Source organism: Natator depressus, chromosome 1, assembly GCF_965152275.1.
Source record: "Natator depressus isolate rNatDep1 chromosome 1, rNatDep2.hap1, whole genome shotgun sequence".
NCBI classification, from domain to species: domain Eukaryota; kingdom Metazoa; phylum Chordata; order Testudines; family Cheloniidae; genus Natator; species Natator depressus.
Window position 1 is genome coordinate 233,945,757 of NC_134234.1, and position 21,792 is coordinate 233,967,548.

The following is a 21,792-nucleotide window of genomic DNA, read 5'->3' on the forward strand; positions in this document are numbered from 1 at the left end:
ATGATTGTGAAGTGTGGTTGAGGTGGTGAAGTCAGAGGGTGGAAGAGGGTGGGATATTTCCCAGGGGATGCCTTACTGCTAAATGATGAACTGGCACTCGCCTGAGCCCTCAAGGGTTAACACATTGTTGTTAATGTAGCCTACAAGGCAGCATGAATGGAGGAAGGGGAGACAGCATGGCAGAGAGAGACAGAGACACACACCGTGTGTGTGTGTGTGTGTGTGTGTGTGTGTGAAAGAGACAGAGATACACACTGTGTATGTGAGAGAGAGAGAGAGAGACACACACACACACACCCTGTGTGTGTGTGAGAGAGAGAGAGACGCACATTGCCCCTTTAAGTACACTGACCCCACTCTAAGTACACTGCCTTTTAAAGTAGATCAGCAAGTTGAGACAACAGCTGCTGCCAGCAAGCTCCCTCCATCCTGAGCCCTGTCATGCCCCCCCCTTCCCATGGAGATGGGGTAAAGGAGCAGAGGGGCGGGGGGCACTCTGACATTAGCCCCCCCACTTCCGCCTGCCTGCACAGCAGCAAGCAGGAGGCTCCCGAGAGCAGCTCCAAGGCAGAGGGCAGGAGCAGCACATGGCAGTGGGGGGAGGGACACCTGAACTGCCGGCAATTGGTAGCCTGCTGGGCTGCTGCTGCACAGGGAACTTAGGGGAGCTGGGAGCTGATAGTCGGGCTGCCGGTCCACCCTGGTTCCAAGCCCCCACCAACTGGCTCCAACCTGCTGCTCTTCCTGCAAGCTGTGGACGAAGCAGGCGGCTGCCAAACAACATTATAAGGGAGCGTTGCACAACTCTAAACGAGCATGTTCCCTAATTGATCGGCAACGTAACAAAAAAACGTTAACCGGGATGATGTTAAGTGAGGAGTTACTGTAAGTAAATTACAATAGCCTTACTTTGGTATGTTTCAGTGATTGGATGAGCATGACAGGGGCAGTTATTGGGGAGGAGAATGGAAATCTGGAGTGTTGGGGATTGTTTGGACATAGTGTCCTGGAGTGGCTTACGTAGCCTTCCTCTGCTTCCAAATACCTCCACAGTAGTGCCCATGAAACCTTTGACCCCACTCTCTTTCATTTTGTCACCTTTACCTTCCTACTGTCAAGACACTGAGGCAGCCTACTGATGCTTCCTCCGCCTGACTCCACACCCAAGGATGACACATTGCAGCATGCTAGTTGCATGGGAAAGACCTCAGTTGGAGTTTAAGCAAGCATGCAGGAAATTTAGAAGAAGATTGCATGCAGTGATTTGCATTTTCTTATTTTTGAGATTGTAAATAGAAAAATAAGACATTGAGGCCCTTCCCAAACACTGTTTAGGCCCCGCCATTGTGGTCAGACTGAATAGTTAGCCTGCCTTACTCCACTGTGCGGGGCTTGATTTCATTGTTGATGAAGAGAGTTCCAATGTTTAAAAATCAGTATACAGACCCAAAGCAAAGTTAACAGCAGGCTCTTGTGTGGTAGAGCTCTCTTCTATTACATATGTTTCTCTTTGGTGTTATTGATACAGAAGAACAACTGTTTATGAATTGGCAAACAATGATTGTAATTGAGTTTGGAAAAGAGAGAATGAAAAAAGCATTTAATGTTTTGTGTCTTATTTAATTTACACAGATACTAGATGACACTTAAGTTTTTATTAGAACCATTATTCCCATCTGCTCATATTGAGAGGGCAGAGTGCTGGGAGCTTTTCGAGGAGCAATGACTAGTCCCTGGCTCAAGAAGATGTCTATTAAACTGTGGTAATTTTGTTGATCATTGCCTTGACTCTAATATCCTTTTTTAGGAAACATTAATGGAAAGATTGTACAGAAATACCTCTGATAATATCTGGAGATGTCACTCTTTTTTGATCCCTGTCGTTTTGATTTTAGATCAGAGTACGGTATGAAGACTTAATGGTTGATGGAAACCTTTTAGTGATGGAAATATTAAGCATCCATGCTGATTTTGTGTAGATCACTCAGCAGGCAATAGTTGTTATTGACATCTTTACAGACCCTAGCAAGGGCAGACTGAGTAATATTAGATTGGCTCTATTCTTCTCCTGGAGATGGCCTACAGCAGGGGTTCCCAAACTTGTTCCGCCGCTTGTGCAGGGAAAGCCCCTGGCGGGCCGGGCCGGTTTGTTTACCTGCCGCCTCCGCAGGTTCGGCCGATCGCGGCTCCCAGTGGCCGCGATTCACTGCTCCAGGCCAATGGGAGCTCCTGGAAACGGCACGGGCTGAGGAACATACTGGCCGCCGCTTCCAGCAGCTCCCATTGGACTGGAGCAGTGAACTGCAGCCACTGGGAGTCGCGATGGGCCGAACCTGCAGACGCGGCAGGTAAACAAACTGGCCCGGCCCGCCAGGGGCTTTCCCTGCACAAGCAGCGGAACAAGTTTGGGAACCACTGCCCTAGAGAGTAGAACTAGGGAATGTTCATCTATTTCAACAACTCTCTACTGCTGGGTACTACTGCAATCTGTTCTTACTACCTCCTCCGCCTTCCCCCCAAAAAAACCCTTAGTATATTTGGCATTTAAGGAGATAGTAAGATGTTTTTGGCTACAATATCAGCCATATTGCAACAATACTCAGCTGTACACCTTTATTTCATTGACCCAGAACGACATGCCAATTCATCTTTCCTAGTATCTAGCTGAGGTTGGGACTTGAATGTCAGGCACAGAATGAGGAGAAGGAGGAGCATAGTCATTGCCTGTTGCCATGGCAGCAGCCACTCAGGAATGAGTTTGCCACTGCTGACCAACCTTGCAGTAGGAACAAAAAGCTAGAAGTAGGAACATTCACAGTAGGCTTATTTTCCTTGATTTTTTAGAACTCTACAAATGCAGTAAAAGTAAATTTGCAGAGAATGTTTCCACTATATTCATATGTGTGTCCTTTCCTCCTTGAAATCTAGATACAAGTATGGTAAAAACAAGATAAAAATCATGGCACTGTTTCCCAGGAGCTTTGATTAAAATAAGTCTCTCTCTCTCTCGCTCTCTCTCTCTCTCTCTCTCTCTCCAGTTCCAGTTGGTACATAAGTACAATTAAAAATGGTACCACTGGGAATATATCTGATATAATCTCCTGAAAAAACCTCCAATAGCTTATCTCCTGTGCATTCTAACAAAGACATTAGCTAAAAGACACATGGAGATCTTAACCATTTCCCCCTATTATTATGGAAATCTGCTTCGTAATAAAGATATACGGATTGTGAAAAGGTTACTGCCCTGAGCAGTCTCCCTTTCTTTCTCAGCAATCTCTTAACATTTCGCTGGTCCAGCTCCAGTTGAACTGACCACAAACATCTTTCAGAATAAAGTGATCTCAAACACAAAACCTTAATATCAAAAGTCCTTCCTTCTAGTGTTTCCTGGATGGGGTTGGGTAGTGGTTTTCCATCCCTCTTCCACAGCCTGGAAAGGAGATGCTGCATCACCCCTTTTCCTTTGAGGAGGAGGAGGGTGTTGTAAGAGAACTGGATTTGACATAACTCGCAGCCATCTTGTGCACTTAGCCCCCCATACGCTGGAAGCGAGGACACCACATAGGAATAATTTGGTCTTGCTTAGGCAGACAGAACAAAAACAACTGCAAGCTGTAGTTCTACTGACTGGGATAGATAAAGTGAACGGACAGATTCATGAGGAGGGGAAATGTGGAAAACTGACCTTGATTCTGGTTGTCTGTGTTTGTAAGTTTTTTTTGATGAAGCTGCTTTGCTGATAAGGAGAATAATGAATCGTTATTGGCTCTTGCTAGGGAAATTGTTAGCCTATTAGGGGCTATTATGAGTAAAATGCTTTGTCCGGAGAAAATCTATAGAGTTTAGTTAGAAAATGTGCTTTGGAGCAGTCCAAAGAAGCTTTTTTGGGGGGCAAGGACCTGACACCTAAACTTCCCAGCAGCTGGACAGAAGAGGGGCTCCCAGAAGGCTGGTTGCTGATTCCTCAAATCCATTTCAGACTTTAGGTAAATATAAATGTTTGGATTGCTGTAATCCTACTGATTCAGCATATGTGTGTGTGTGCTTAAGACCTAATAAAAAAAGCGGTTTTAGGTAAAAGCACACTTATTTGTTCCAATCACTTATTAGATAGAGGAGCTGTGGCCCCATTAATTTATCCCTGAGACTGCCTGGAGAGAAACCAGTTAAGTTAGCATTGCTTTGGGTTCTGAAAACCCTGGGTAACGAGGGTTGCCAGTCCACTGGCAAACAGACCCTCTCTGTTTATTTTCTATTTCACAGTGAGAACAGGGAATCTTTTGTCTTCCTTTCCCAAGGTGTCTCTTGATTGGTTTTTTGATTGATTGTATTGTAAAGATCCCTTGGAAGCAGAAGATTTCTTCTCTTTTTTTAAACAAAAGGCAGTATACTAGGTTAAAAATCTAGGGATATGCAAGAAGATTTTCAAAACCAAAGAAATATTCACATTCCTCCTTCCCCTCCTCTCAGTCCTCTTTTACAGCTCCAGGATTTGTCTTCCATCTTTCTGTGATCTGACTTTTGACCTTTCTGAACCTGTGACAATCAGGAAGGCAGTATCTTATCTTTGCCAGCGTGCCTGGGACTTTGTGCTGAGTCTTGTGGTACTTTAATTGTTCTGGCATGCATCATACTTTGGGCCCAACATCACCTGAATTAAAGTACATTTTACTGACAGGAGCTATTTTTGCTGATTTAGTTATTTAAATAATGTGTTCTAATCTATTGTGTTTGGAGATTTAAATTAGTGCTAGTCTCAACATCCCTCCAGCACATAATAGGCAAGAATTTTGTTGTGTGGCAAATAATCTTGTTGATGAATGCTAAGTATTATGGAGTAAATTGTAGAAAAGTAGTGTCAACTGGCTTTTTGTTTAATGTGCACAGAATTAATGGCACATATCCTGTGTTAGAGGGCTTATTTTTTCACCTGCTCACTTCCCTGGTCCTTTTCACATGAACAGAGAGCAACAATACCCAAAGTCCAAAAATGCAAACAATACAATGTTTATTGGGGTGAACTTCCAGCCAGCAATGATTCCAATTTCCTTCCTTAGTGTTCCCCCTCCCAGCTCTGACACCACAGAGCCTTGCCTGTGTCCCTGTTCCCATTCCCTATTCCCATTCCACCCCCTTAGTGAAACATAATTCCAATTCCCCCCCCCCCCATTCCCTGTTCCAATCCCCCCTTACTTCCTGATTGACTCCAGACTATATACTAAATTAAACTTGAGTTCTGCTTAGCTATACCTTAACCAATCATTTTACTGAAATTTAACTAACCAATCCTAACATATTGTACCAACTTAATTAGTTTACACCCAGCAAAGTTAATTATACAGCAGAGAGAAACAATCACAGAACCAGACAGAGATTATACAGAGAAACAATAGGGAAATGGAAAAGGAGTACTTGTGGAACCTTACAGACTAACAAATTTATTTGAGCATAAGCTTTCATGAGCTACAGCTCACTTCATCGGATGCATTTTCCACTGAATGCATCCGATGAAGTGAGCTGTAGCTCACGAAAGCTTATGCTCAAATAAATTTGTTAGTCTCTAAGGTGCCACTAGTACTCCTTTTCTTTTTGCGAATACAGACTAACACGGCTGCTACTCTGAAACCTGTCAATAGGGAATTGGGGACTACAATGATAGAACAACAGAAATTAGGATTTCACATCCCAGCTATTGATAAGTGAGTTCTTGCCAGACAGGATGCTATCATACTAAGTTTCCTTTTACATCTTCTAGGCTCTTCCCTTTCTCTGGAGGTGATAGGCATTATCAGGACAGGATTGTATTCCTAACAGCCCAATAGCACCTTATTTCAGTGTGACTGGTGAGGATGTGACCATTCGCTTCCCAGCTTATGGCTGCCTCTGCTGCTTAGCCAAAGGCCTTAGCTTAAGAACAGGGCCTCAGACTGTCACAGTAAGAGAAGGCCCTTACAGCAGCAGACAGTGATTTTGATTCTTTCTTTTATACCTCTATAACTAGCTAAGTGATAAGAATACATCTACATTCTTAAAGTATAGGCCTTTGCAGACAGGCCTGAGTATCTATATCCTAACACTCCACCCCTTTTTTTTCTTTTTCTTTTGGGATCCCCCTGCCCAGGTATCGCTGGAAAAGCATAGGACATATGGCGACACATTTCCTGATCGGGCCAGGCATTAAGGTGGAAGGTGTCGATATTTCATTTGTCCCACTGCCCCTTGTGTAGTATAGTGCCCTGCACCTTCTCTCGTATGGGCATACCACACCTATTCCAATTAGTGTTCCAGACTTCCCATTATAGTAGGCCTGAGAAGGTTGGGTCTGGGTTGTTTAGTACACTGTGGGGGAGGGCTTACTACATTACTTATAGGTTATCTCCATATGCAATGTAACAGAAGTACAGTTAACAATACACCAGCTGCTATGATAATCCATAGCAACACCGAGTCCTGACCACTGTAGTATGGTCCAACATCCGAACCACCACCAAAACACTGGCTCTCCTCCTTCGACAGGGTCAAGATTTTAATGTGTCCAGTTGCTGGCAGTTGCAAGAAGTTGCCCCTGCAGGTTTTGCATGCTTTTGTCCAAATTATAAGTCCACTGAATGTTCACAGAGAAATGGGATATTGTTTAAACCAACTTAACAACTTGGTATGGAATCAGGCAGTTTGCCCTGGTTTGATTACTTACAGCAATAAGATTTCCAGATCTATTTGTGCACCAAAGTTCAGATAGCAGTGTTTATATGTGTGTAGTTTGGTTATGGGCTGGTGTAATTGTGCCCCCTAGTAATACGTACATTCCCAGCAAAACATCTCATACACAGTACACCCAATTGTCCACCCCTTGCCATCAGCCATTGATCCTGCTCCTCCATAGTTATAGGAGAAGGGCACATCCAAACATCTTCTCTTGATTTATACCATTTCACACACCCCTCCATTGATTTCTGAGTAGAGTGTCTGAAAAACAAAAGAAACAATTTCCATCTCCCTGGTGGGGACAGATTATTGCTTAATAATAATACCACTTCCTTTTACAAATCTCCTTGCTAATTGCAGGAAAAACAGAAGAATTACCTCCAGGCTGTCCTTATTTTGTTCTGTAGTTAGGCTAGTGAATTACCCCACTCACTGGTCATCTATTAAATTTATGAGGTGGTGTACCTCAGTTTCCCCTCTTGTACAACAGACCAGGTTTGCAATAGTTTCTCTGCTGTACCAAACTTTAAGTTTATTCTCAGGTAATAGCTGAGAGACAGCTTCAGATTTCAGCACTGCACACACACACACACACACACACACACACACACACACACACACACACACACACACACACACACACACACACACACACACACACACACACACACACACACACACACCCCTTAGGGTTAGCCTGTTCCCCTTATTTTCAGGCTTGACTTTTTTTGTCACCTCCCTTTCCTGGAGGGCTATAATCTGAGTCTTCTGGCAGCTTGTTTGCTGACCAGATGTATTTATTATTTGCAGCTCCTTTGTGCTGCCACTTATGGGCAGTTCTCTCCTTCCCCCATCAGCTAGGTAATTTGCATCCACACAGAGGCTTTCTGGCTTGCTTTTGAATTCAAAGCTATTAGCAGCTCAGAGACTGTCTTAAAAGGGACACATTCCACTTCCATGAGAGTTCTGATTACTTTCCACTTTCATCTCCTGCTCCAAAACACACACAGATCTGAAAAAGAAAGCACAACCTATAGTGGCTCTTTTTGGAGCCCTAATAGGATTTTAATTAAGTACCATGTTTTGTTTGCATTTGTTTTATCCCTTCTTCAATATACACTGCACACGTCCTGGGAAAATGCACATTCCTTCCATAGTTTAACCTCCATAACATTATATTAGCCATATTAACTTTATACAAGGTAACATCCTGGCAGAAAAGTGGGGCTTTAAATACATATTTATTGACCAAGGATTTCTAAATTAGTACTGGTATCCCTATTTCACAGCCTGTATCATTATTGTTGTAAATTTTATACTTTTAAAATATTTAAAACATAGTAGATAATCTCATTGTGTACTTTCAAACATGAAACTGAAGGTCTGCACATAAAGTATTTATATAAGGATAATCTCAATAAAGTACTCAAACTACATATACATTACTCCATTTTTGCCACTTCTTTGTATTTGTTGTTCCTTTTCCCACCAGTATGAAGACTTGACATGAAACTTAGATTTAAAAGGTCATATCTTTTGCAATTGATGATTCTGGTTTTAGTAGTTTGTGGTGGTCTTGCAAAATACTGTACCAAAATCTCTTTTTGGCCCCACAGACCCTCTGTAACTCTATCTGAAACCAATATGAATGTTATCATTTCTCTTTAATAAGATTAAACTATCATCCTAACAAGATATTTCAGAGTATGTGTGCCTATGGAAAAGAGCTTCTTAATTCTGGGCCATATTGTGCCATCAGTCTATAAACAAACTTCTATTGCCTTCTCCTTAAAATGTTATAGCACAATATGACCCTCTGTTATTATGAAGCCACTAGTTGCAACACCAAAGTTTAAGTTTGGGTTCATTTTTTCTACTTAAAGCAAGGTTATATACAAGGTGCTGTAAACTAGTACAATATCAATAAATACAAGCATGACTATTACCTTTTGGATCTATGAAGTGAAATCCCTTTTACAAACATTTGAACAAACAGATGACCAAAAGTGCTTACAACTGTTTTGAAATATCTAGAAATACTAATATATGGTAAAAAATTCAGAACTCTGCAGAAATATCAGCAACACTATGCACATGCAAATTCTGCTAAAAAAATAAGGTATTTACAAGAGACAAGGATCATCCATTAATGAGTTAGGCAGTGTTAAAATTCATCTGTATTCTGAGTTACCGCTGTAAAGACTGCATCAATCCTTACACTAGAGCATGGATGGTAAACATGAAGAATGTGCAGAAAGAAAAGGAGTTCTTGTGGCACCTTAGAGACTAAAAAAATTATTTGAGCATAAGCTTTCGTGAGCTACAGCATCCGATGAAGTGAGCAAGTACTCCTTTTCTTTTTGCGAATACAGACTAACACGGCTGCTACTCTGAAACCTGTCATTAAGAATGTGCTATCTCTTCCACTGGCAATCTGACAATTTGATCCTACAAACAAAAGGCCCCTGTTGAAAAGGAAAGTGTCAGCAACTGAAAGTTGGAATTTAGAATGGAATGCCCGTTTCCACCTTAATTATAACTGTAGTATTTGCGACCATAAATGCTACATTTTGTGTAAACGATGTTTCTTTTTACGCACACTTTGTATTTCTTAATGGGTATCTTAATAAGACACTATTTGAATCACAGGTAAATTCAATTATCTGTTATGTAACATGTAAGTATTTGTATGTTTTCACAACCTTCCAAGACTAATATTAATATAAACCCTGAATTCTTTGCTACTTCATGTGAAACACATGATGTAGTTATGTGACTCTCATGGTCCAAGAGGTTAACTAAATCCTGTTGCTCTGTGTAAATATATACAGAGATAAAGATAATAACTGTTATAAGATGACCATTTTACTGTAGAGATTATATGGACGTTATCTCTAAGGACATCTCTACACTACCACTTATGTCACTCAGGTGTGTGAAAAAACACCCCCTGAATGACATAAGCTTCTCCCGCCGACATAGAGCCATTTGTTGAGTGGCTTTATTATGTCAACAGGAGAGCGGCTACATGAGCCATCTTACAGCAGCGCAGCTACACTGGTGCAGCTCTGCCGCTGTGAGCTCACTAACGTAGACATGGCCTTAAATGAAGATTAGGCTCTGTGGTGCTGATGTGAGAAAACTTATGGAGTCTTTCTGTAGTAACTCAGAGCCCTTGTCATCTAGTGTCCCATCACCAGTCATTGGGGATATTTGCTATCTACAGTCACAGATCGGCTACAACCCATTGTAGACAGTCCTGTCAAACATCCTCTCTATAAGCTTATCATGTTCAGTCCTGAAGCCAGTTAGGTTTTTTTGCTCCCACTGCTCACCTCGAAAGGCTGTTCTAGAACTTCCCTCCTCTGATGGTTAGAAACCTTTGTCTGATTTCAAGTCTAAACTTGTTGAGGGCCAGTTTATATCCATCTGTTCATGTCAACATTGGCACTGGACCTAAACAACTCCTCCCCCTCCCTGGTATTTATTCCTCTGATGCATTTACAGAGAGCTATCATACCTCCCATCAGCTGTCAATTGTTTAGGCTAAACAAGCTAAGCTCTTTGAGTCTCCTCTCATAAGGTAGGTTTTCCATTCCTCTCATCATTCTAGTAGCCCTTCTTTGCATCTGTTCCAGTTTGAGTTCATCTTTCTTAAACATGGGAGATCAGAACTGCACACAGTATTCCAGATGAGGTCTCACCCATGCCGGGTATAACGATGCTAACACTTCCCTATCTCAACTGGAAGTACCTCGCCTCGGGCATCCCAGGATTAGCCCTTTTCTTGACAGCTCATAGTCATCCTGTAATCAACCAATACACCCTGGTCTTTCTCCTCTTCTGTGACTTTCAACTGACACATCCCCATGTTATCACAAAAATTGTTGTTAGTCCTTGTGCGTGAATTTGCACTATTACATTTCAGCCCATATCTATTACTCCAGTTTTCAGTGTTATCCAGATCTTCTTCTTTGATATTCCGGTTCTCATCCAACTTTGTGTCATCCGCAAATTTTATTAGCACACTCCCACTTTTCGTGCCAACATCATTAATTAAAAAGGTTAAATAAGATTGGTCCCAAAACCAATCCCTGAGGAACTCCACTGTAACTGCCCTCCAGCCTGACGGTTCACCTTTCAGCATGACCTATTGTACTCTCCCCTTTAACTAGCTCCTTATCCAACTTTCAATTCTCATATTCAATTCTCATCTTCTCCAATAATTTCCCATGTGGAACTGTATTAAATGCCTTACCAAAATCTGGGTAGATTAGATCTACTGAATTTCCTTTGTCTAAAACAAATCTGTTATCTTCTCAAAGAAAGTGATCAGTATGATCTACCTTTTGTAAAACCACATTGTATTTTATCCCAGTTACCATTTACTTCTATGTCCTTAACTACTTTCTCTTTCAAAATGAGGTCTACAACCTTGCACAGAATTGAGGTCAAATTACAGACCTGTAGGTTCGCAGATTATATTTTCCCTTTCTTAAAAATAGGTGCTATATTAACAATTCTCCAGTTGCATGTACTACCCTTCACTTTACAGATTAATTAAAAATCTTTGCTATTGGGTTTGCAATTTCATGTACCAGTTCCTTTCATACTCTTGGATGGAGACTATAAGGGTCCCCCAATTTAGTCCAATAAAACTGTTTGACTTCTATCTTGGATGTGGCAATTACTACTTCCATATCCTCATTTCTATTAACCACTCTGCCACTACCACTAAGCTCCTCTTTACCCTTATTAAAAACTGAGGCAAAGTATTTGTTTAGGTGTTGGGTCATGCCTAGGTTATCTTTGATCTTCACCCCATTCTCAGTGCTTAGCAGTACCACTTCTTCTTTTCTTGTTTGCCACATGACCCATGAGCTGCAATATTCCCCTCTGAAGACTGCCTGCTAGAGAGCAGGGATGGGATGGGATGGCTTGTGATTTCTGTAGTGAGTGGGAGCCTCTGGGTGCTAAGCACTTTTGAAAATCAGAGGAGTTCATTTCAGTGCATAAAGGGGAGCCAAGTTATTTGGAAATTCTGGCTCCAGTTGTGGAGCTGAGCGGTTTGAAAATCTGTCCCTAAATGTAATTTCATAAGTACTTTGTATCTATTATGTAAACTGTGATCATATTAGCAACATAATACTGCATTCTTCACTCAGCTAATGAACTTTTACTAGGAAAAGAAGCCAAATATAAAGAAAGGGCTCTTGGGATAACCCTAGTGCCCTTGCCAAAATTCCATCTTTCATTTAATACAAATTTATGCAAATATTCTGGTTCATGGTTGTCTGAAGATGTGGTGCTACAGCCTTATCACATTTTGTTTATATATTACTTATTTACTTAAAAGAAACACGCTTGTAACATTGTTCTAAAGCACTCTTTATTATTATATAAAATAGTTGCCTGTTTTTAACTGCAGAATTACTCTTCATACCCACTAATAGATACTCTTGTATCAAAATTAGTTCTTTTAAACTCTGTACAGTGTTTTTAGCAAGGCAACAAGGGAAATGTATAACAATCACTAAGACGTGTAAAGACTTTTGATAGTTTACATTTTTTAGTTTGGCATGCTGATCAAGTAAGATGCTGTCATTTACACTTTCCTTAGGTACCAATAGATCCTTAAATTTGTATCAGCATCCAACATGGTCTGCACATATAAAGCAGATATCTTTAGATTTTCTGGGCTCTTAGTATCAAGACTCTGAACTCTATTAAGTTAACTTTATTGACGATATAGGATAAAAAAAAAGGCCCCACTGTGCTTATACACATATGAAAATGGTTGGATCATAGCTTGGTATACAGGGCAGCAGTGTACTATGCAAATAGAGCACCAAAATTCCTGCCTTCCTTAGCTAGAACCACTTCCATAGGTGTAGTCAGATAGATATCAAAACAAGCATTGTTCTCATATGTGTGTGCATTTGTGTTTATAAAAAACAAGGCGATGCTTAATGAACAGTGCCAATGCCATCTATGTTCACCTATTCTCACTGACTCGTAGCTAGCACCAATATGGAGCAACAATTTCTTGCTTGCCTTTCTATGTGGCAATCACATTCTTTTGGTAGATGGGTGCTGAATACCCACTTCTCTTCTTATAATGCTCTTGCTCATTGTTCCAACACTGGTGTGTTTTGCATGATGGCAAACTTCATTTGTATTGTTACCTTTCTTCTGCTTTTTGTATGGAGTAGTCTATTACGCTGATATTTTTTTGTTCTCTAACACTTACATTGTCATGAAAGGTAATTTGGTTGGTAAGATATTTGATTGTCCATTACTGTAGAGTACTTGTTTGTGACCATCACCCCACCTACTTCAGCCCCTGTAATTCTAAAACAAATTACACCTATAAAATACATTTTGAGAATAGGTGTCGCAATATTTTGATATGAAAATGTATTACTAAATGCATTATTATGTTTCCTACTGTTTTACCTGTTTCCACAGTTATTAAAATTCAAAATATTGATAAAAAATAAGAAAGTTGGAACACTCGAAGAAACTGTTCTCAGGAGAGGTCTTGATAGCCATGGTGAGATAGGGGAATTTTTAGAAGAGGTAGAGCAATCTGAAGATGATGAAACTGAAGAAAGCACTCTCTTACCACCAAAATCTCCTCAGATAAAAAGAAGAAATGCAATTCGGAGATCTCCACCACTCCCTCGAAAAAAGCTAAAGGTAAAAGTATGCTGTCTCATAGGAAGTTAGAAGGTGAAAAGAGGGGTTGTTTTCTTTGTTTGGTTGATTTTTTTTTAAAAGTAGCTTATCATATATCATAAACAAAATTTAAAAGGTAGGTTTTAAAATTACAAATTCGTGTTAAAGCAAAATATCTAAACATAGTATTTTTCATCTCATGGCTCCCTTCATTTCCTCACTCAGATATTGCATCCAGTCAAGATGCAGCATATTTTGGCATCCAGTTCAAGTGCAGTCCTCAATTCCTTCATGCCAAATTGTACTTTTCCTGAACTTTTTCATTCTAACCTTGTGCTTAGCCTGTCCATTGCCCTCACCAGCTAAGGGCTCCTACAGACAAGATGCAATGCTCTTCACATTGCACTGCTTATGCCCATTCTCCTTATGGGACTGCCCATGAGGAGAAGTGGGGTTTTGTGGGCCTTCTGATGAGAGCAGGGAGAGGGAGAGTTCCTCTGATGTCCCTCCTGTCTGCAACTCCCTCACCAATCCCAATCAGACCAAACAGTTTGTCCAAAAAGCTTTAAAGAACGTCATTCACCTAATTTTCTGTCTTCGGTTTTTATGCACAGGACTAGGTAGGCTTGGGGCTACAATAAAAAGCATTTCCAGTGCTTTAGCTAGGCAGGAGTGTTGCTTTCTCATTTATCAAGATACTGAAGAGATTGTTAAACGAGCCTCTGTTCTTAAAGGTGACGCTATAAAAATGGCATGTAGTTCCATGTTTATGTCCACTGATTTCCATGTTAAGTGTGCTCAATTAACTAAAGAGATAGATACATAGACTCATAGACTTTAAGGCCAGAAGAGACCATTGCAATCATCTTGTCTGACTTCCTGCAGGCCATAGAATCTCACCCACCCACTCATGTAGTAAACCCATAACCTCTGGCTGAGCTACTGAAGTCCTCAAATCATGATTTAAAAACATCAAGTTACAGGCCCAGGCCCCATGCTGCAGAGGAAGGAAAAAAAAAAAAGAAGCCCCCCGGTTCTCTGCCAATCTGACCTGGGGGAAATATGGTGATCAGTTAGACCATGAGCATGTTGGCAAGACCCACCAGCCAGACACCTGGGAAACAATTCTCTGTAGTAACTCAGCTCTCCCCATCTAGTGTCCCATCTCTGGTCACTGGATATATTTGCTACTAGCCATTGCAGATGGGTCACATGCCATTGTAGGCAGTCTCATCATACCATCATCTCTGTAAACTTATCAAGCTCAGTCTTGATGATTCTTTGTCATGGAAATCTGCTGCTTCATGAGGTATGGAACTGCTGGTTTCTCCTGTTTCCAGGTCTCAGAGGGAGGCAAGAGGTATCTGCTCCCCACAGATTTCTGCCTGTCAGCACCTACTGAGCTGCACTGAGATTACGTCTCAGGTTTCTAGGTGCTGTGCTCAGAGGCAGAGGTTTCCTCCGCAGCTCTCTCTCTCTCTGAATGCTCTTTTAATCAGATTTTTTGCCACCTTCTTTCTCTGCCTTCAGCTTGGTCTCTGCCAGCCAGGGAGTGGGTCTTCGGGGGAGGACTCTGAAGACAGCTAGGGATTCCTCTAGCCTCGTAACACACCCCCAGCTAGTCCTTAAGAGAATGTCCCGGCAAGGGCTTTGCTCTCTGCTGAGGCACCACACTTTAGCACTGATCAGCCCATGATCCCTGGTCAGAACAAATGAAGAGAGCATATATCAACTGCCTCTAATTCTCAGCCTTAAGATCCTTGTAAAGCTTCAGGGTCACAGCCAAAGAAAGCCAGTTTTAGTTCATTCTGACAGTACAGCAAGCAAGGACTAACAAGACCAAATCCTTGACTAAAGAAGGCGCATTTAGATTAAGAGGAGCAGAATTTATCTTGCATCAAAGCAAAACTTATACTTGGAGTCCTCAATTGACAGGCGAAGTGACTCAGTCACACACAGGATCTACCAGAGTGGTCTCTAGGTGTGGAGTGTTCCAGCCCAGCCACAGCCCCTGGAACATGCCTACGATGGACATGGTTGCACAGTAAAATATGCTGATCCACCAGGGTTTTGCAGCTGGGTTAGGGATGTTGTTTTATTCTTCCTGTGCTGCAGTGACATCCTACTATATATTGCTCCCTCCAGTGCCTCACTTACTTAGGAAAATAAAATTGGATAGGGAGAGTGCAGTCTTAATTGCCCCAGATTGTATCCATCAGTGTTAGAACCTTGACTTTTTAATGCTTCCTATCAAAAGTCAGATCTTTGTCTCAGGGGTCCATTAATCATGGAGTAAGATACAATGCTGTATTGTTTTCTGCTCTCTTTTTCTTCAATTTTGCAATGTAAAATCTAATATTCCATGTGATAATCTGTTATGAACTCAGAGGATGATTTTTTAAAAAATAGTGGATTATTATTTTTATTTTTTTTATCACTTTGGCACTATTGTCTGTTTCCAAAAGAAACGTAACATTATTCTACTTGTTACTTTTTTATGCACATATGAAATTATTTTAAATAGATTGGATGTGATTAATCTCTCACACTGGTGTAAATTAGGAGGAACTTCACTGAAATCAGTGAGCTACAGCAGCATAAAACTTAGAAGAGAAGAATTGCACCCAAACATTCTACAAAAGATGTTGTGAAACGCTGAGCAATAGGATTTTATTTTTAGTATGCTTTTCTATTTCAAAGGAGTTAGAGGTGAAACCAAGATGAGATCATCTTGTTTATTGGCTCATCAATGCAGACTCATTCCCTACAATATGTTTTCTAGTGTTTTATCCAGGTTAGTTTGAAATATCCCAAGTGACAAGGCATACTCCTCCTTTCCCTTAGGACACTATTCCATAGACCAGTGGTTTTCAACAGGGGGGTCCATGGCCCCCTGGGGGTCTGCAAGCCATTTCAGGGGGTCTGTGATGTCTGTGGCTGAAGCCTGAAGCCCTGAGCCGGTGCCCGCTATGGGCCTGAAGCCAGGAGCTGCAGGGCTGAAGCTGGGAGCCATGAGTTCTGGTACCACTATGGGGCTGAAGTTGGGAGCCATGGGGTTGAAGCCCCGAGTCCCAGCTGCCTCGGTGGGCGGAGGATGAGGACACGGGGCTGAAGCCCTGAGCCCCGGCTACCCCCACGGAACTGGAGCCCCGAGCCGTGGTACCCCTGCAGAGCTGAAACTGGGAGCTGCGAGGCTGAACTCAGAAGCCGTGGGGCTGAAGTCCCAAGCCCCAGTTGCCCCTGTGGAGCTGAAGCCCTGAGCAGTGGTGTCCCTGAGGGGCTGAAGCCAGGAGCAGTGGGGCTGAACGCAGGAACCACAAGCCCTGTGCCCCCAGCAGAGTTAAAACTGGCAACTGTGGGGATAAAGCCCAAAGCACAAACCCTGTGCCCCCAGTGGGGTTAAAGCTGGAGCTGCGAGCCCCTATGCCCCTGTGGGCAGAGTTGGGAGGATACAGAGGGTGTTGCACCTACAAATTGCAGTGCCTGACCCACAGCAGAGGAGTCCCCAGGCAGCTCCAGACACCCCCACCTCCTTCTCTCTCCCAGCTCTTTCCCCCCGCCCCCCCCCAGCCCTGCTCCCTGGCCAGCATGGAGGCAGTGTGGGGTGGCTGCTGCTCTGGTTGGTGCCATGGAGCAGGCAGCTGTGGCACTCCCCCGTCTCCTTGTGCTCCTGCTGTTGGCCGGGGTTGCAGCTGCTTCTCAGCTCCCAGACCCCTTTGACTGCTTGTGCAGCCAGTAAGAGCCGCCGGGGTAGGGGACCTGGCTTTGGGGCAGGCAGAGCCCTTGGGGACTTGTGACTGTCAGGAGCCTCCCAGCACACAGCCCCTTGCGACCCCTGTCCCTGCACCCTGAGCTACACCTCTGCCAGCACACAGCCGCTAGCAACTCCCTCCCTACACAGTGAGCTACCCCCTGCCTGCACCCTGAACCACCCCCTGCCTGCACACAGGCCCTAGCTGCTCCCTCTTTGCACCCTGAGTTACCCCCCCACCTGCACACAGCCCCTAGCTACTCCCTCCCTGCACCCTGAGCTACACCCCACCTGCACACAGCCCCTAGCTACTCCCTCCCTGCACCCTGAGCTACTCCCTGCCTGCACACAGCTCCTAGCTACCCCTTGCTTCCACCCTGAGTGGTTTTCAAATTTTCGAGCTGAGCTCCACCCCCACTTTGAGTTATAATTTTTGGTTGCGTCCCCTCCCCACCCCCCACCCCCAACTCAGACAGGCTGGGTGGCCTGCTGAGCTGAGTCAGGAGGTGGAGGTGGTACTCCCTCCCTTAGCCACACCATGAAGAGCTGACCCGAGCCCTGCTGGGCCCTGCCCCCCACAAATAGAAGTCAAACTATGCCTATGCCCAAGGCCCCTGCCCCCACCACACGGATGGAGCCCTAAGTCCCCCGCACCCTGCTGGGTCCTAGAGTTTTTATAGCATGTTGAGGGGTGGGGGGTTCAGAAAGAAAACGGTTGAGAACCCCTGCCATAGACTAGTATAATATATTGCCACATAGTTTTTCATTCTATCGCACCTAAATTTTCCTTTCTTAACTGTATCCCATTACTCCTACCACACTGTACCACCCTAAACTACTGCTTTCACTTATCGCTTTGTACATCTTTTAAGTATTGTAGACTGCTATCATGATAACCACTTTGTTATTGTTTACCTAAGCTCTAACATATACATATTATATATAACTTATATAAACTATAACTTATAGATATTAACAAATTTATTTGAGCATAAGCTTTCGTGAGCTACAGCTCACGAAAGCTTATGCTCAAATAAATTTGTTAGTCTCTAAGGTTTCCACAAGTCCTCCTTTTCTTTTTACGAATACAGACTAACATGGCTGCTATTCTGAAACCTGTCATTATAGATATTAAGCTCTTATAACATTTCCCAGGTAAGTTGCTTTTCAGCCCATTGATAACTTTTCTTCCTGTGTTCTGAGCTTGCTCCATTTTTTCAAAATACTTCTAGTTCAGATGGTCAGAACTGAATGTGATATTCTCGGTGAATTTGGTTGTTTCAAGTATCTGAAGGAAGGAATCTTAGCACATCCACAGCTATAGAAAAGAACAATGGATCTTTCCTCTCCTGCACCACAGTGGTTGCAAAATTACAGCCACCAAAACTAATCTGAACCATAAACATATTTAACCCAGGATGCTTTCATGTAATATGAGAACCTTGCACTTCTCACTTTGAAGAGGACTATCAACCTAAGTAATAAAAAAGATCACCTGAATGCAAGGTGGCCTGTCAGCATGTATGTGATCCATAATGACTTTCCCTCTCTCAAAGAATTCAGACTCTTCAATCAAGCAGCACTATAAAACGTCAATACTACAACATGTGAATAATGTAGGGTGACCAGATGTCCTGATTTTATAGGGACAGTCCCGATTTTTGGGTCTTTTTCTTATATAGGCACCTATTACCCTCCACTCCCTGTCCCGATTTTTCACATTTGCTGTCTGGTCATTCTAGACTAATGAAAGCTCTTATTGTATACTGAGGGAAATTAATGTCTCTTCTGCCCCCTAATTACAGAACTCATAGTTCTTCTTCGAGTGCTTCTTCATGTCAGTTCCAAGCAGGTGTGTGCGCATGCAAGTGCACGGTAGCCGGAAGATTTTTCCCTAGCAGCATCTGTCAGGTCGGCCTGGGTGCCCCCTGGAGTCGCACCTTCATGGTGCTCAATATAGAGCCCAGCTGACCCGCCACCCCCTCAGTTCCTTCTTACCACCAGTGATGGTTAGCTGGAACTTCCCTGTGCTCTTGTCTCGACAAGCACATTCAGCAGTGTTCTTATATTGTTCTCCATTAGTTCTCCATTGTTCATTAATAGTCAGTAGTTAGTCATTTGTTAGTGTTAGATAAGTTTCCTTTTGGGGGGGAATCCCTTCCTACGCTCTCCCGATGCCAGGGCATGCTGGGGTCTCCGGGCTTCAAAGCCTGCGAAGCCTGTGGAAAGTGTATGCCCAGAAGCGATCCTCACACCTCGTGTCTAAGGTGCTTAGGAGAAGGCCATCAGAAGGATTGTTGTGCCATTTGTAAGACCTTTTGGCCCAGGACTTTAAAAGATACAGAGCAGCGCCTGACGGACCTGTTGATGGAGGCAGCACTGCGCCCCGAGTCTGACCCTGGGTCGACGGACCCTGTGCCAAGTACCTCCTCCTCGGTGTGGAGCGCTCTGGCACTGTCAGCATGGGCACCGGTGCCAGGTAAGGATAAGGACTCATGGCACCGTCCCAGCTCCACTCGCGGCTCACATGCCACACACAGGCATCGTTCACAATCACCGGTGTTGCAAAAGAAGAAGAGGTGGTAGAGGGGTCACTCCCCGCTCTAGACCTAAGGAGCCTACCACCGTTAGATCTGAGTCGGGCCACACTAGTGCTGCTCCACCTGTGACGGTTGCGCAGACTCCTGCCCGTGTAGAGGGGCAGCTAAGGCCGAGCCATGAGCTGCACCTCCCTTCGACTCCGGAGGCGTTTGAGGCGGCCAAAGAACCGCTTCACCTCATGGAACTGTTCTCTCTGCCCAGATGGGATAAGTCACTGGCACCGGTTGCTCCCCGGGTTCCTTCAAGGGTAAAGCCTGCTATGATAGCCCGCCAATCTCTGACCCCGCCGCACCATTCCCCGGCACCGGAGGACACCTACCCACACAATCCCCAAGCCCTTGGCGCGAAAGCATGGTGCCTTGAAATACCGCTCCCCTGTAGTCATTGTTTTCAGACACCTCGGAGTCGGGCTTCTATCGGTCCCAGAGGAGTAGGAGCAGACGGTCCACGTCAACTCAAGACCGGCACCCTTACCCGTCACAGTGGCCTGCCGAATGGCAGCCCCTGGCGCAATGGCCCTTTTGGCCTTCCTGGGCTTTTCATCAAAGCCAAGGTCACAGCCAAGGTGACTTGAAATTCCACGGTGACTTTGGTGACCTCAGCCCCATTTCTTCCCCCGCCAGCACCGCTGGCACCGGCAGGGTCGGGTATAGGCCCATTATCACCCTGCACTACCATTTTGGCGCCTCTGACATAGCCAGCACCAGGCCCTGAGGTCCTGGCGGCACTGGCGGATTCCAGCGCCGACGGCGATTATGACATTAAGAATGACATCGGCACTTAAGACACTTTCAGCACGTGTGGTGTCTGCATCAGTGTATGCAGCCCCTACACTGAGGAGTGCGACACCATCTGGGTCGACACTGGCCCAAGAAACCCAGGTGCTGCGGGACCCCTTGGGGGTGGAAGGAAGGGAGCAGCCACCTCTCATGGAGGTCTCTTCTTCATCCTTGCCAGATGAGGTGTTGGCAGGCATGGTGACAGCCCTGGCCTTGGAGGACAACAGGGTTCTGCAGCATTTGCTGCGGAGGGTTGCTCAGGGCCTGGGCATTCAGGCAAAGGAGGTAGTGGAGGATACAGATCCAATGGTGGACATCCTTGCCCCCTCTGGACTGCTCATATTGCCCTGCCCCTCATAAAGACCATCTCTGACACCACGAGAACTCTGTGGCAGACCCCAGCCTCGTTGCTCCCTATGGCTAAGTACAATGAAAGATGCTACTTTGTGCCATCAAAGGGTTATGAGCATTTGTACACTCATCCCACACCTGACTCTCTTGTGATTGATGCTGCTAACCAACGTGAATGTCAGGGCTTCCAGGGACCCTCCTTGAAGAATCGGGAGGTGAAAAGGCTTTACCTTTATGGAAGAAAGGTCTACTCCACTGGGAGCTTGCAGCTCCGCATATCCAATCACCAAGCCATCGTCAGCAGGTACTCCTCCAACAACTGCTCAGTGATGGCCAAATTCATGGAGCTACTCCCTTGGACTCCCCAAGTTTTTGGTGTTGGTTGAGGAAGGGAGACTCATCTCAACGGTGTCCTTCAGGCAGCACTTGGCAGGGCAGATGTGGCCACCAGGGTTATGGCCACAGGAGTGGCTATGAGAAGGGGCTCATGGCTCCAGGTTTCTGGCCTCCCCTATGAGTTACAGAAAACCCTTCAGGACCTGCTTTTGAGACGCTCTTTTCAGAAAAGACCGACAAAAGACTTAATAGCCTTAAAGACTCCAGAGCCACTTTCAGGTCCTTGGGCCTCTATATGCCTTCAATGCAGTGGAGACACTTCCGGTTTGGTCATCAGAACCACCAAGATGGCTCCAGAAGGAGAAATCGGAGCAGCAGGAGAAGGCTTCGTCAACCCTCTGGTCAGGGCTCAGGACAATGCAAGCCGCCTTCAGGGACCAAACCAGCCTTTTGAAGGTGCGGTCAAGGAAGGGCCACCAGATTTGTCATATCCTCTTTCTACTGTGCATGGTACCGTATCACTTTGAACCACTGGGTGCTCCACATGGTAGAGAGGGGATACTCCATCCAATTCTGTGCCCTTCTGTC

At 44.2% G+C, this 21,792-nt stretch overlaps 1 protein-coding gene across 1 annotated transcript in view; it reads left to right on the forward strand.

The window, feature by feature from the left end:
- Positions 1-21,792, forward strand: part of PLCZ1 (phospholipase C zeta 1) — a 112,123-nt gene that overhangs the window by 46,061 nt on the left and 44,270 nt on the right. The window contains exon 7 of the mRNA XM_074938211.1: positions 13,177-13,407. Within this exon, the coding sequence (XP_074794312.1) occupies positions 13,177-13,407 (231 nt within the window). The remainder of the gene's footprint in view (positions 1-13,176; positions 13,408-21,792) is intronic.